General features: G+C 49.7%; 1 protein-coding gene across 1 annotated transcript in view; it reads right to left on the reverse strand.

The window, feature by feature from the left end:
• LOC144160994 (venom factor-like) overlaps window positions 1-14,564 on the reverse strand; it is a 267,369-nt gene that overhangs the window by 107,478 nt on the left and 145,327 nt on the right. Inside the window, exons 23-27 of the mRNA XM_077692061.1 lie at window positions 11,969-12,157; window positions 11,348-11,423; window positions 8,566-8,722; window positions 7,189-7,266; window positions 5,723-5,900 (exon numbers count right to left, since the gene is read on the reverse strand). Of these exons, the coding sequence (XP_077548187.1) occupies window positions 5,723-5,900; window positions 7,189-7,266; window positions 8,566-8,722; window positions 11,348-11,423; window positions 11,969-12,157 (678 nt within the window). The remainder of the gene's footprint in view (window positions 1-5,722; window positions 5,901-7,188; window positions 7,267-8,565; window positions 8,723-11,347; window positions 11,424-11,968; window positions 12,158-14,564) is intronic.

Genomic DNA, 14,564 nt, shown 5'->3' on the forward strand with positions numbered 1-14,564 from the left:
AGCAGTGGTCGGCGACCGGCCTTGTAGCGCGGGGACGACACGGAAAAACTTTCCTCTCTCGCGACTGCTGTGTAAACCTGACGTAGGCACCTCGGAAAACAATAATACTGAAATTGGCCACTAAAACGACTCTATCGCTGGCCTAGTTTCATTTACTTGCCATAAGTGCTTCACAGCGAAGTTGTAAACGTTACAGGATTCTCGTCTGCTGTTCATACATGTAAGGGGGGAGTATATATGGCAACAGTAGCGGATTGATCTCTTGGTTTATTCCAACTATCCCGAAACAATTAGTATATGAAAATTAGCCGCTAAGACGACTCTAATATTACACCATGGTTAACTCCCGACTGCTGTCAAAACAGTGGCTTCTGCGCAAAGGGAACAGACCGCCCCATATTTGTCCGCTAGAATAAATCATGCGCCCCTCCATATAAGGACGACGACGGGTGAACGCGAAGCTTTCTCGCGATGCGTTCTTTGGTTGGCCAATCCCAAACATGTGCTACCCTGGAGTTGCGCACCACTTTTCTAGAATACTCACAGCAACTCGTTAGGGTTAATCGGTACCTGCTGCTTGGCGTTCGTTTGGACAATGTCTAAATGGAGAAACCGGACAGATGCCGGCTTTATCAAAACGCGAGGGACCCAGGTTCGATTCCGGCCACGGGAATCGCTTCTTTCTTTCACTTCACCCGTCATTATTCAGCATTATCGTCAGAGAAAGTTGCACTGATGCCTACTCACTGATGCTCTCTGTACTCACTGATACCTTCAAGGGCATCAGTGAGCATTTTAAAGCTTTGCTTTAAAAACTCTAGTCCTTCCAACTCTGGTCCTGTCTGTCTGCTCCCGCCTCAGCCGCCAGGCAAAAAACTAAAATAATTCTGGAACGAGTCATTTAAATCGGAAGAACGATGTCGAATTATTCATTCGACACCCGATTAATACTCCGTAGGAACCCACCACCGAACACAGCCTACGTGGACAAACTATTCTCTATGGCGGAACTTGCAGCTGCTCTGTGTTCGGTTGCAAGGCCTTTCCTCCGGGCCCTGATGGGATAACTTATACCGTTTTATGCCATCTAGACGCGAATGCGAAGCGGTGGCTCTTGTCAATATTCAACCGCTCTTGGCAGACATGCCGTCTTGAGCATGGGTGGAAGCGCGCTCGCATCGTGCCAGTTCTGAAACCTGCCAAAGACCCCTCGAATATAGATTCATATTGGCCTATTTAGCTTCTAAGCTGCATCGGTAAGCTCACGGAAAAGATGGTACTGCTCCGCTTGGACTGGGATGTGACTGACAGAAGCGTATATCCGTCGCAGGTGTCGGGCTTCCGCAAGGGACAGAGCAGCATTGGCAGCGCCATTGCCGTTGCAATAGAACGGAAAGTTGAGCTAGTTGGATCTGATTCATGTTTAAAGCGCGGACAGACGATACACAAAAGTGGACAACACGCGCGCTTTCTGTCAACTGTTTATTCAATAAAAAGGCACACACACACATTTGTACTCGATCGTTCATTCACAACCCGTGCGCGAAAAGCATGAAGATAACTTTCGTTATCATGCATTACCATCCCGCATGAACCTCGATTGTTGCATCCAAAAATTTAACTTCATTTTGCTATAGTGCTATGGATGGCTGGGCGACACACGTGTCTCCTGATTGCCGTATTTTGTAAGCTTCAACGATGAGTCTGCACATCTCATTTTTGTGCGCATATTCTGCTGTCGCACTCCCACAAGCTGGTTGGCACCCTTTGCACGCTTTGCAACGTAGTGCAAGATTCGAGTTCGGCGTTTCTTTCGTGGAATTCGCGCAGTCTCACATTCAAGCAGTCCAACGGAATGTTGTGCACAACACCTTTCTTGCACTCTGCATACGGGTCCCAATGCTTGACGACGCATTCTTCGGAATTTTTGCACTCTCCACCTATTCTCCTCGCAACGCTTCCGCAGGTCCTCCCAAGCTTGTTCCGAGCCGTAAACATAACGTCGACGCCATAGCCCGCAGCGACCTTTTTCAGGCGATGCGAAATGTTGTGTATGTAGGGCACCACGCCATCTTCCCTCTACCCTCCTGCTCCTCCCTTCAGGGCGGCCCTGCAGGGCGGTTGCAACACATTTGAAGCACGCAAAGATCCAACGGCACATTACCATTGTAGTCTTCGTTGATGTCAAATTGGCATATGACTATGTTCTCTATGAAGCTGTCCGGACAGCAATGAGGTCTGTAGGTAGCGCGGGACGAATGTACGACTGGATGTCTGATTGCCTCTCTGATGTCTACATGTCTGTAGCAGACGGTGAGACATCCCTCCATAACGTGACCCGCGGTGTCCCTAAGGATGGGGTGTTGAGCCCGACTCTGTTTAATATTTCGATGATTGGACTAGAGAGGTGTCGGCCGATATCAGTTGAAATCTCCGTGTACGCTGATGATATCTGTATCTCAATGGTGCTCAGGCCGCAACAGACGTGCGCTCCAGTCCAGGCTCCAGCGTGCAGTTACCGCGATTGAAAAAATTTCTCGCGACACGTGGCCTTGATATATCACCGGACAGGTGTGCCGCAATCGCCTTCACAAAGTGGGACGTCTCAAAAAACCGGTTAACCGCTGCGGGCATACCTATACCTTATGTCACCCGTCACAGGGTTTTGGGTGTTACCTTGCGACCGCAATCTGACATAGACGCCGTACATAAAAAGCCTAAAAAAGAAGCTAACGTCATTCGCGCACATTTTCGCCATGGTTTCCAACAGCACTGATGGATGTAGCGTCAGCTTTCTTTTAAGGCTGTGCGACGCGCTCTGCGAAGGCTTACTTCGTTGTATCCTCCCTGCCCTGACTTCTCTCTCCAAAGGGAATTTTAAAATACTAGAGGGGTTGCAGGCCCGAATACTGGCGATATTTCTTGGTGTCCCGAAGACTACCTCCACAGTGGGAACCATGATCGAGAGCAAGCGGCTTCCGCCCACTGCTTTGCAAGCAATGGCACAACTTCGGACGCGGCTGCGCGTTGTGGCGAGGAATAATGGGCATCTTCTTGCTGCCGCCTGGGTCTCCGAAGTGCAGCACGATCTGCCTTCGCAGTACTAGCCATCAGCCTCTTCTCCTCATCCTCCGTGGCTGTCTCCTCCAATGAAAATTGCCACCACGGTACCCGGATTTAAGCGGAGGGCGGATGTACCAGCCCCAGCTGTAAAGTTGTCTGCCTTGAAGCAGATTAACAACATATTCAGAGGGCACACTCACGCGCAAACTGATGTCTCAGTGACGGCTACATCGTCGGCGATATGGATCGAGATTCCTTTGTCAATCACTACTATCTGGGCCCTACGTAGCCACAAGTCCTCTACGACAGCTACTGAGCTGGCTGGACTTAGCGCTGCTTTTTAATATATTCTAAGCATCCGGCCAATCAATGGGCTCTTTTACAGACTCCGAATCAGCGCTCGAGAGCTTAAAATCGCTTCCAAAAGAAGAGCTGGCCTGGGAAATCAATCGTTCGCACTTACAAGCCATTCAAAGGGGGCACAGCAGTGGCTTCCTGCCCAGTGCAGAGTTGCCGGCAACGATGCAGCTGACGAAGTCGCCTCATTTGCCCACAGTCTCTGCACTCAAGCTCTGCCGATTTCTTCACGAGAAAGGATGCGGCAATACTCGTCTCATCAACCGCATGGAAAGCGCTGATCTAGACTGACGTAGCGCAGATCTAGAAAGCGCCGATATGGAAAGCGCAATCTAGAACTGGACTGGCGCAAGGCAGCAGTACGCACCTTTTCACGCGATTGATCCTAAGTGCACCTTCAGAATGCCATTGGGCTCAGCAAGCGCGAGGAAGCCATTCTGCATAGGTTGCGCTTGAATGTGGCCTACACTAGACATTACCTCTACAAAATACAGCAGGCATCTTCACCTTTTTGTTCCCCATGTGGCTCGCGAGGAGACATTCGTCATGTTATATGTGTGTGCCCGAAGTACAGTGTGCATAGACAGAAACTAATATTATTTTTGTGCAGGCACCTTGGTAGGGACTTGATCTGAGGGCAGTTTAACTGTTCTCATCAAAAAGAAAACATTAGCAGCTACTTTCTGTTGTATTTAGCATGGCAAGCCCGAGACAGGAGAGCAACAGCGTGGGAGGCAGGGACAGTGGCTGCAGGGACATTTGCACCATAGCGAGCAGATACGGAGACATTTTTAAGTCGTCGTAGCTCGCTAACGGTTGACGCGACTGCCGGAATCAGGCGGCGCAGCGAGATAACGGACCCAAGTAGAGCCTCCTGTATACCGTCGTCAGGGGTCACGCTGAGGCTCCGAAAACCACGCGGTTTAAATAGTCATAACCTTTCGAACCTCGTGACCCGCTGGCGCTTGTCATACATCTCCCCGTTGTTTAGCGCAAAGAAAACTGCAGGTACATTTCAGGCAAAATCTGTGCATATAACCGGCAGCCCCCGTGTACTTTTGGTTAGGAATGCTCGTTGGGTAAGCGAAAAAAGCGTTTTACGATAGTAAGCGAAATAAGGAATTACGACGCCACGTTAACAAATGTTCCCTTGCGCCAAGATTGGATCGCCCAGCATCCCGCAATCGCCGCTGCTTCAGCACTGCAACCTTTGTTTCTCTGCTGCAGCCGCAATCAGCTGTGTTGCAAAAAATTCCCCCGCATTTCCCCGAGGGGGAGAATGTGAAAGTGCGAATGCACGGTTGTCGGCCCGCTTGCGGCGCTTGCGCTCGGCCCCCGCAGCCCACCGCCTCGCCGCCTTCTCTTCCATCTCTTCCATCGGGTTTGTAGTATCACGTGTACACCACGCAGTTATCAAGCCGCTATAACGCCGCTGAGTCGCCAACGCACGCCGCTGACGAGGTAGTTTGAATGCGTTAAAGATATAAGGCGCGTCTAACACTGATATCACCGTCGCGTCCGTGGCTTGGTCGGTAGAGCGTCGCGCTGCGGCCGCAAAGTCCTCGGATCGAAACCTGGCGCCGGATGCTGTTTCTTTTTTAAATATAGAGGAGCACTGCGGACGCCAACGCCGCCGACGCCGGCGGTGGATGTTTTGGGGTCGCACTTAAAAAGCGGCCGCGCAGGAAATAAATGGCACCTTCGAAATGCCGCAGAAAGGCTCCAGCCGCGCAAGGAACAAATTACGCGTTCGAAATGCCGCAAAACCGCTCCAGCATACGAAATTAAAGCAAGCACAAAAGGAACAGAACTCCCGCTGGCGCAGTTTTAGACAGGAGGCGCGCGAGCACTGCGAAGGCTGGAAATTTGAAATGCATTCGGTGGCAGCAGTGAGCGGATAACGGCGCTGCATCCCATTATGGCGAATCACTGTTCTGCTCTTCCGAAAGTTTTCGCATTGAGTGCAAAGGTTTAAATTTTTTATTAGGATATCTACATTACAATAAGAGGTATAGAGCGTTCTCGAGAAAGTTGACTCTGCCGCACGTGGATTTCTGCCGACTGTCTACGAACCACAACGCTTCGAAAAAATTTCCAGCCACCTGACCACATACAGCTTCGCTGTAAAAAGGGCGGCACCGGATGAAATAAGAAGCGCACATATTCCTTGCCGAGTGAAGTGTCATTTTTAGTGTGGGCTGCTGTGCCTTTAGCTTTTGAATGTTTTTGGAAGGCATGAAGGTAAGGTGGAAAGATGGGAAAGGCGGAAAGAAAGGTAAGGTGGAAAGGTTAGCGCGGTTACCTTGGTCCGCTTGCAGAACCGACTTGAGCCTGGTCAAGGCAGCCTGCCTAGCCGGGTCGCTGCCCGTCAGGACGAGCGCGTAAGTGGCCAGCGAGAGCACGTAGGGAGAGTCGTCAGGCTTGAGCTCCTTTTCGATGAAGGCCGTCGCCTTTGCGGAGGACGTCTTCAGACCGGCCGACTGGATTCGCCATGCGCGGGAGGATGGGAGCAATGTTTCAGTTGCATTTCGTCGGTGGCCAACTTAAGCTGCTCTAACGGAGCGCTAAGAAACGACAAGTCACGCAACTTTTGCATCTCCGTCCGTTGCATGGCTCACCGAGAAGCTGGGCTGAGCTATAAACCCCAGCAGGCTGTGTATGCTACAATATTTTCGCTGCAGTAAAGGCTCGGTTAAAATGGCAGTCGCAATAACAGCTCCAGCTTTGAATAAAAAGTATTTGGAGATCCACTGGTGAATCTTAAAGGGGGCCATCAAGACAAAATAAAATTTTGATGCAGTAATACGTCTGCTCTGTCCCGATCGAAGTATTGCCAGTTTTGTCGCAAACTTCCAACAAATAACGGAGATAATGGAGCTGTGTAAATACTACAGCCACCTTCTGGCAAAGTCTCAACGACGCCACAGAATCCTGTTTGTGCGATTGGCGAGTTCCTACCAAGCCCACCGCCAAGGACAGGACTGGGAAGTTGTAGTGCCGTGTGAACGTATCCCTTGAATTCTAGCGTGCAGTTAACGCACTGTTTTAATTACTGGCCTCTGCTGCGTCACTCCTGCCCATAGCGCGAAATCTCATGTCTTTAAAATATAGTGTGGGTTCTTCGGGCTCAAAAACGTTTTTTGGGTCTAGAATGAAGGTGAGTGAGTTACCAAAGGCTAGTCCTTTTTTTTTAACTTGGACAAAAGTGTATTTTATCCCACTGGCCACTTTAGAATTCGTGAGCGTCTCGTGAACTGGATCTTCGGCGAGAGTACACGCCTCCATCCGGCTGCACAGCCCAACGTTTCTCGCACGTCCCTCGTACAAATCCAGCGGTTGGCGCTGTAACCGCCTCCTCCGCGGTCACGATTGATAACTTTAGCAGCGGAATTGGCTGCCTGACGCTCCGTTACTTGTCCGCCAGTATCGCCCTTTCGTCGTCTTCATTTCAATTCCGTCCCCTTGGCCGGCTGCACTCGACGCAGACTCGATTTTAATCGCTAACAAGCGGTTGCGGAAGTCACAAGACCAGTTGAGGTAGCGGCAGTTGGCTCTCCGCGCTACTAGGTTTTTCGTGGCAACGTGACCAACGTTACGGAGGCTCTCTACACGATATCTCTACGTTGTGTCGTCCTGTCCTATTTTATCATTCCCTCTGGTTACAGGACAGCGCGAAAATTACCGCAGCGCTTCGAAATATGTGTCAACGTGCGCCGTATAACTCTGCGCAATGAAATGAAGATATCGAAAAGTGGAAGTGCGACTCACCTGAAGTCCATCCTTGGCGCACTCTTGAAGAGTGAGCAATACGTACGCTGTCAGTGGGACAGGTCCATTCACTCCTCCCTGCGAATACCGCGGTAACCAATGACGATTGCGCGCTGCAGCAGTGCGGGGGAACACGAAGTTCCATAGTAGAAGAAAAAGTGAACGCGCCTGCAGTATCTACGCCAAGCAGTCGGGAAGTGCTCAACTTTTGGTTCACTTGGCACAGAACATACGAGTTTACGACAGTATAAATGCACATTTCGGTCAACAAAAGCAGCCTGCGCCCTTCGAAAATTAGCTACCAGCGGGAAAGTAGCATGCAATATACACATCAAAGGAGTACGGGACGTTCTTCGAAAACACAACACAGCGTTAACCAAGTCATTGCGTCCCACGGCATAAGCTACGCCTACAAAGACAGCGCGCAGTAGTGACCATAGCCGCCAAAGCCCCTCCGAAACTAGAAAGCCCCGAAACTTTCCGAACTCTAACTTAAAAACACAGCCGTGTACGCTTTAGGAGCGAACTTGCGCTGCTGTTTCAAAAGCGTCCGGGCGCTGTTCTGAAATACAGCCGTATGCACTGATTCACCCTTGATTTGGCGGTCTAAGTGGGCTTGTGACAGCAACCTGAAGGAAGAGTGTGTCGCTGCAGGAGGAGCCTGGTGCTGAAAAAACATAATTAATGTCTTAGTTACCCACAAAGCAGCAGTAACAAATATTTTGACGGCCACTTACGTGTGCGTGAGCTTACTGAAACCAATGTTATTTTTATTTGTAAAATGAAGTTGTTTTTTTTTCAGTGCATAACCATTTAAGGGAAAATGCTGTCGCAAGCTCCGACATCGAAAATGCGCTATTAAACACACATTAACGACGCCGAAGCGTAATTTTGGTGCAAATGACTGTCTTGTCTCGCATTTTCGACTTTATGCAGACAAGGACGGTGCATGCTGACTCACAGCACTTTGTATTCGGAAGTGCCATCTAGAGTGCTGTGCCTGAAAGCTGACAAACGCCCACATGAAGCGATAAACTAAGGAGAGGCGTCCTAATGCAGCGACGTGTTGCCGGAAAGCCCCGTTGGCACGTATTTAGCTTTCCCTTAAAATTATCGCGCATCCAGAAGGAAAATACGCCTTTAAGCTTGCTTCTCACGGCCCTGTTTTTTTTTCAGTTCGTCTTTTTACCGGGAGCCTAGACGCAAGAGTCAGAATGTTTTGCTTGTCGGGCTCACTTGTCCCTTCAGATGGAAAGCATCGGAAAGGTAAATCAACACTGCGTCCAGGTCGATAACCGTGACCACACCTTCACGGGCAGACACGCGCATAGGGATAGGATGTCTCGGCGTGCTTCAATGCACCAACTGAACACGTACCAGGAGGTCTGCGTGGATCAGTCGGTAAATGTCGTTGAACCTGCCATCCGGCTGCTGTTGTTTCAGGATGTACTCGAGGCCGCTGGTGAGGACACCTTCGTCGATGTTCACGGACTTGCGCGCTTCGCATAAGCTTCGCACAACGAAGGCCGTGAGCCTGCATAAAACACGTAACATTAAAACATGCACATTTTCGATTAAGTGACCACCATAACGCTTCTCCACAAATGCCTTTAAAGGTGTAGGATACACTGGGCTTTACAAGCCTTCTGCTAGGATATGCAACGTGCAACGTATGTATTGCAACATGCAACGTGCGTATTGTGGACTGAAGGGGCACTGAAAGGGCACTGAAAGATGCAAGGCGTTTGTGTTTTCCAGTTGATTTCGATCGTAATGCATTGACTAGCATGGGCTAACGCAGCAACTCAAGGTATCAAAAGCGCACGATTTCAGCTCGACACCATCTTCATCCATGAATCAAAAATTTTTTAGTAACACCACAAGTGCCACCGACGCCACTCAGTGTGCCGTTATTTTATGTTGGTTAATGTAGCATCGCCACCTCACCAAGTACATTTGGCCACATGTTATTCCACGTGACTGTGGAGATACAAATCAAGAAGGCACCACCTGCGCCTAATACTGCCTTGATTAGGCAGTGACAGTGCCTTGATTAGACCGTGCATAGCGCGTCAATTCTTGACTGCGCACATTTTTTGGTCCGATTTAAACGGGGTGCTGACGGCTCATCCTTCTGGCATCGCGTCAATAATATGGTGTTGAATTGATCTAATACGTTCGTTTGTATCCGTCGGAAATTAGCCACGCGCCTTAATCTGCACAAGCAATCTCACGATGTTAACAAATCTTGGTTTCTGATGGAGGCGAAAAGCAAAAACGCCCGTGTGTACGAGATTTCGGCGCACGTTAAAGATCCCCAGGTGGTCAAAATTAATCCGGAGCCCTCCACTACGGCGCGCCTCATCGCTTACGTTGCGTCGGCGCGTTAAACCCTACAATCAATCAACAAATCTTGGCCTCGTCTGTGCGCCAATTTCTGGCATGCCCAAACCGAAGAAGTGCGAAAAGAAGCATGCCAAGCTTTGTGCCCTGTGACGTGGAATAGTTTACGAGATACCGCTTTCATGCGGGGAGGCCTACATCGACCAGACGGGCAGCTGTGTGAATGACCGGGCACGCGAGCATAGTTCTTCTCTTAACAATGATACGCGCGCACATTTATCCGCGCATTGCCAAGATTGCAGGCCTGTCAGTCCTTTGGAAAAATGGAGACCTTCCTTGAGTAGATTAGAATTCTCGGCAGGAGTTATAATACAGCGGTGAGGGAGCTCTTGGAAGCGTTTTATATTAAGCAGAAAGGTGACAAGTGCGTCAGCCATACTTCTGTGTTCTTGCGTGCCAGCGAGTTCGAAGTTTTGAAAACGTCAATTTGATCATGTTCTCTGGTTGATGCGTTCCATGTAGTTTACTGAAGTGCGCGTGCGCATGCGCATGCTCCTGACGATTCATGTATAAATATAAGACGATGCCTCAATAAATGTTAGTTGGAAGTGAGCGCTTGTCCCGTCGTCCTTCTTTACCGTCGTTGTCCAAGTCGCGCTCTATTTTTTGAATCTTAACAAATATCTTTAATGTCCCTTTAAAGAGACCCTCCAAAACGTTTTTGAGCTTTTCTCAAAATCTTAATTCTTGCAGAACGCAGTCAACCAACACATCAGTACCTATATTAGGGGGGCCGCAAAGAACTTCAACAAAAATTGCTAGTCTGTGCCCATCAGATAACGTAGAAACTTGCTCGAAAAATGCTTCCCTTACCCCGGTCTTGGCGCTTCTCGACCGCTGGAACTACGTCACTACAGCGGTGTAGCGGCTACTAGCCGCGTTTTCCTCAGTTTCAGCAATGTACGCATTCGATAGCCACTTTAAAAGGAAAGCTACAAAAGAAAGCACAGCAGAAAGGCAAGGATTATCTGCTGTGACGAGGAAATCACGCAGGGCCTCTCCGTGCTGGAGAAAGCTGTAGCTTTCGCAGTGCTTCCTGACGCGAAGCAAAGAGTGAAAACGTATATCGGAGGTGTTTTAGAGTCCCTTTACCGTGCCCCACAACAGAAGCTCAAGCGGAGGCGGTGCGCTGCAACCAGCGCATCCTCCTGACGTCACTCTTCTCGCGTGTGGATGAACCCTCGCCTGCATCGCAGTCGCACTGCGCTTCCCCTATCCACTCTCCTGCTACGAGCTCCCTGTCCCTCTAGTGTTCGCGGAACAACGCCGACCACCTTTGGCAGACGTGACCCTTCTAGTGCTAACGCTATAATAACCCACCCACTGAAATCGCCATTGTTGTACCAATTCACATGACATTACCCAATCAACCGGTAAGGGATTACGTACCTGATCCCACGTCACAGAAACCACGCAAAAAGAGGAAGGTGCGGCACATGACCGCGTTTCAAAAGTACACGCCTCGTAGATGCGCAAGGACCGCACCTATTCCTGCCTCAACTCTTGGCGACGGCACATCCAACTTGGTGGGCATGTCTGCTCACGTGTACCCATTCATTTATACAGCTCGGGACAGCCTTAGCAGTTTGTGCTTCAAACAGCACAAACAACGTCCCCATAGGGTGACGGGAAAGTTTCGTGTTCCGCAAAAACTGGCAAGGAGTGTGGTATTCGCGAATCTCTGTCTCTATCCCAAACAGCGCCTCACCAACTCCGATCTGAAACGATTTCAGAAGTAATTAACTATAGAACTCACCACAGACTGGAAGGATGGTTGGTCCACACTGCAAAGGATCCGTCCATTTTCCGATAGGTTAGGATGCGTTGATATCCTGTTGGTTCAATGGTAATGAAAAATTATTGGTAATAACGGCAGTCACTTGGCAGCCTTTTTGTTATGGCACTATAAAAACCTGTTCGCACAAAATGCTAGGCAGTTCAGAGTTCAGTTTACGCTCAATTTACGCTCAGTTTACGCTCTACAAAAAGCTGCGGAAGTTTGCGTAAATAAAGAAAAATAAGTTTTATAAATAGATTCTTTGGAATAGCGTATGCCGACTGATTCAACAAGACGACCGAACGCGCCGTGGAATGCCGCTCCTGAATCGCGTTTTTCCCTCTTAATTATCAGGTGGAACCAAGTTGTGCTTCATCCACCAGGAGCCCCAGTTCTCCCAATCAACCAGTAAACAAGGTTAAGCTGATGATGGGCTATAGCTCACCATCATAGTTGGTCAAACATGACTACAGTTCAAGACGCTTGGAACGCGATGAACAGAAAGACAGATGACTACACTGAACAACTGAGCTTGCGGTAGCACAGCAGAACTAAGGCGGCTGATGAAGGAAAAACAATGCTTGCGCCGTGCTGACGTACCGCTCCTAATGAAGTCCAGTGCACTGTTCTCGTCCTGCGGCGAGATGCGGTCGGTGGTCTTGAGGTACTCGTAAGCGTACAGGGTGGGAGCCAGGGCGATCATGGTCTGCTCACCGCAGCCAGTAGGCATCCGCAAAAGGCTCTGCGGATTCTTGACGGACGTCTCCAAGGCAGCACCCATGTCGTCACCTGCGTGGCGTTTGTTCGACAACGGAAACGCTGTGCGGCATTTTGCGCATTAGCCCAGTGAATTTACGGCAACGTGAAACCAAAACTGGTATGGCGGCTTTACTTTGCGGTCAATTTATAGTTTCCATTATAATCTCCACCGGTTGCGAACTAAAACCGTTTTGGTGATCGTTGGACGCTTTCGGAGTACACGTTGCAATGTTACTTCATAATTATTAAGGCAAAGCTTTCGTTTTCTCTCTGAGGGCGTCCATAACGCGATGACGTCCTTTAGGAAAGTCAGCTTTCCCTGACGATGATGACGAATGATCGTGCGTGCAAAAGCAAAAAACGCTCCAGCGGCCGGAATCGAACCTGGGTCCCTCTGGGCGTCATGAAGTCGGCGTCTATCCGACTGCTCCACTTCGACATGCTCGAAACTCAGTCCAAACTAGGACAACCCAAAAATACGTAACGAGAAAGCTTTGCGTTAAACCACCCTCGTCGTTAGACGGTTAAGCATAATTTTTGCCGCATTAACAACTACTGTAAAAATTCTAGCTTTGAGAAAATTAACGGATGGGAAACCAGCGCAAAAAGGACATAACACAGAAGGAGAGACGAGACAACACAACGCTTGACTACCAACAAAAATTTAATAGAAGATACCGATACACAATGTGAACAACAAGGCCAACGCATGCGCCAACATGTATGACTGATTCGGTAATAAAAAAATGCTAGTTTTACTTAACTTCTTGTGCTTTCGTACAATCAGCGCTCATTTATGTAGGAACCCGATTTGTTTATCGCTGAAGGAAATAGATGGTGAGAGAGAGAGAAAGCTCTTTATTAGAGAAGAAAGCCGGAAGGTTTGCCGGAATCGTATCACCGACATGCTACTCGGCGAGGGAATGGGCAGGGGAGATGCCTCAGCTATGACGAAGGCACTTTTTTTAATGGAGCGGAACCGTCTCTGGTCTCTTACATTATCCGTTCTGCACTACATAGACCCCGAGCTCAGGATTAAGCTGCCAGAGCGACTTCCGCGCCGACTGGAAACGTTGTACCACCGATTACGCCTGAATGCAGCGCTTACGAAAACTTACCTGTTTCGACTTGGCGCCACCTTGAATCCTTACTGTGATATCTGCGGATCGCCCGAAACCATGGAACACGTACTGTTAGAGTGCCCCGCTTACATGCTCGCTAGGTGCCGTTAGGAGCAGAAGAAATACATGGTGCACTAATGCAGTTGCCTTCCTGCTGTTGTCTGATAAAGAACGCTTCAAGTATTTCCGTCTCATTTTTGGTCCTTGCTTGCCCAAGAATCGTCACACAGACAAATTATGGTTCGTACTTGCACTGTCGACAGTGTCGGCTCCTTGAGAACTAATTAAGGAGCGATGCTCCCTCAGCCGCTCATTGATGCATCGGCCCGTTTGGCTGATGCGTTTCTGCGTTTGATAAACAGTGAATGGTTAACCTATCCCTACTGAAACAATAATTTTAGTGATAGTATATCTACGTCCGTTACACGTACTGTCGTCAGCGCTTTACCCTCGGTCGGCTGGCACATAGGGCACACGCGAATGGGCGATGGCGCGGCCGGTGGCGCGGGCACAACAACGTTTTAGCATAACGGCTAGTGCACGCCACGGTAGTGTCGGCGGGTACAGAGTCCCGACTGCGCATGCGCGCATTTGTTCCGCAGGGACAGGCGCCCACCTCGCCGAGCCCTCGCATTGGTTCCAGAGAGGGCCGGCCCTTCTCCACTAACCCCCACGCGCATGCGCAGTCGGTGCGGAGCATACCCTAGGCGCTATGCCGAAACTCTCCGCTGACGGCCCGAGGCACTCACTCTCCGTTGCCCACTCGCAGCACGGACACTGCCTGTTCTCGCACCTTCCACTCTTGCAGTACTGAAAGAGTGAGGAATGTCGTCGAGTGGATATAAACACAAAGTAGATGTGACAGGAGAGAACGACGACAAGAAAGAAAGAGGGCAGATTGCAAACATCCACAGACTTGCGGTACACCGACGCAGCCAGAGCTACCAATGGAGGCAAGCTATGGTCATCAGCGTTAGTGACGAGGACATACAAGAACCAACAACCGCGACACACCACGCCCTTTAGAAGCAGAGGAAACAGCAATTGTGCTAGCCATCACGTCAAACCTGCGAGCCAAAAAAACTTAACAGTAGTTCCGACTCACAAGCATCCTGTCGCAGCTACAGGAAAGGCCTAACATATAAAATCGCTCATCAAGTACTGACCGAACATTCGCCTAGTCAACTCTCCACAACGTCAGTAATCTGGACAGCAGGACACAGCGCTCTTGATGGGAACGAACGAGCGCATGCCCGAGCTATGATTATCCGGACCCCGCCAGCACAGGGTGACCAGTCCACAGCTCCCGCGCCAAT

This window comes from Haemaphysalis longicornis, unplaced genomic scaffold, assembly GCF_048455015.1.
Source record: "Haemaphysalis longicornis isolate Haplotype H1 unplaced genomic scaffold, Haemaphysalis longicornis Haplotype H1 scaffold_11, whole genome shotgun sequence".
Lineage (NCBI taxonomy): Eukaryota > Metazoa > Arthropoda > Arachnida > Ixodida > Ixodidae > Haemaphysalis > Haemaphysalis longicornis.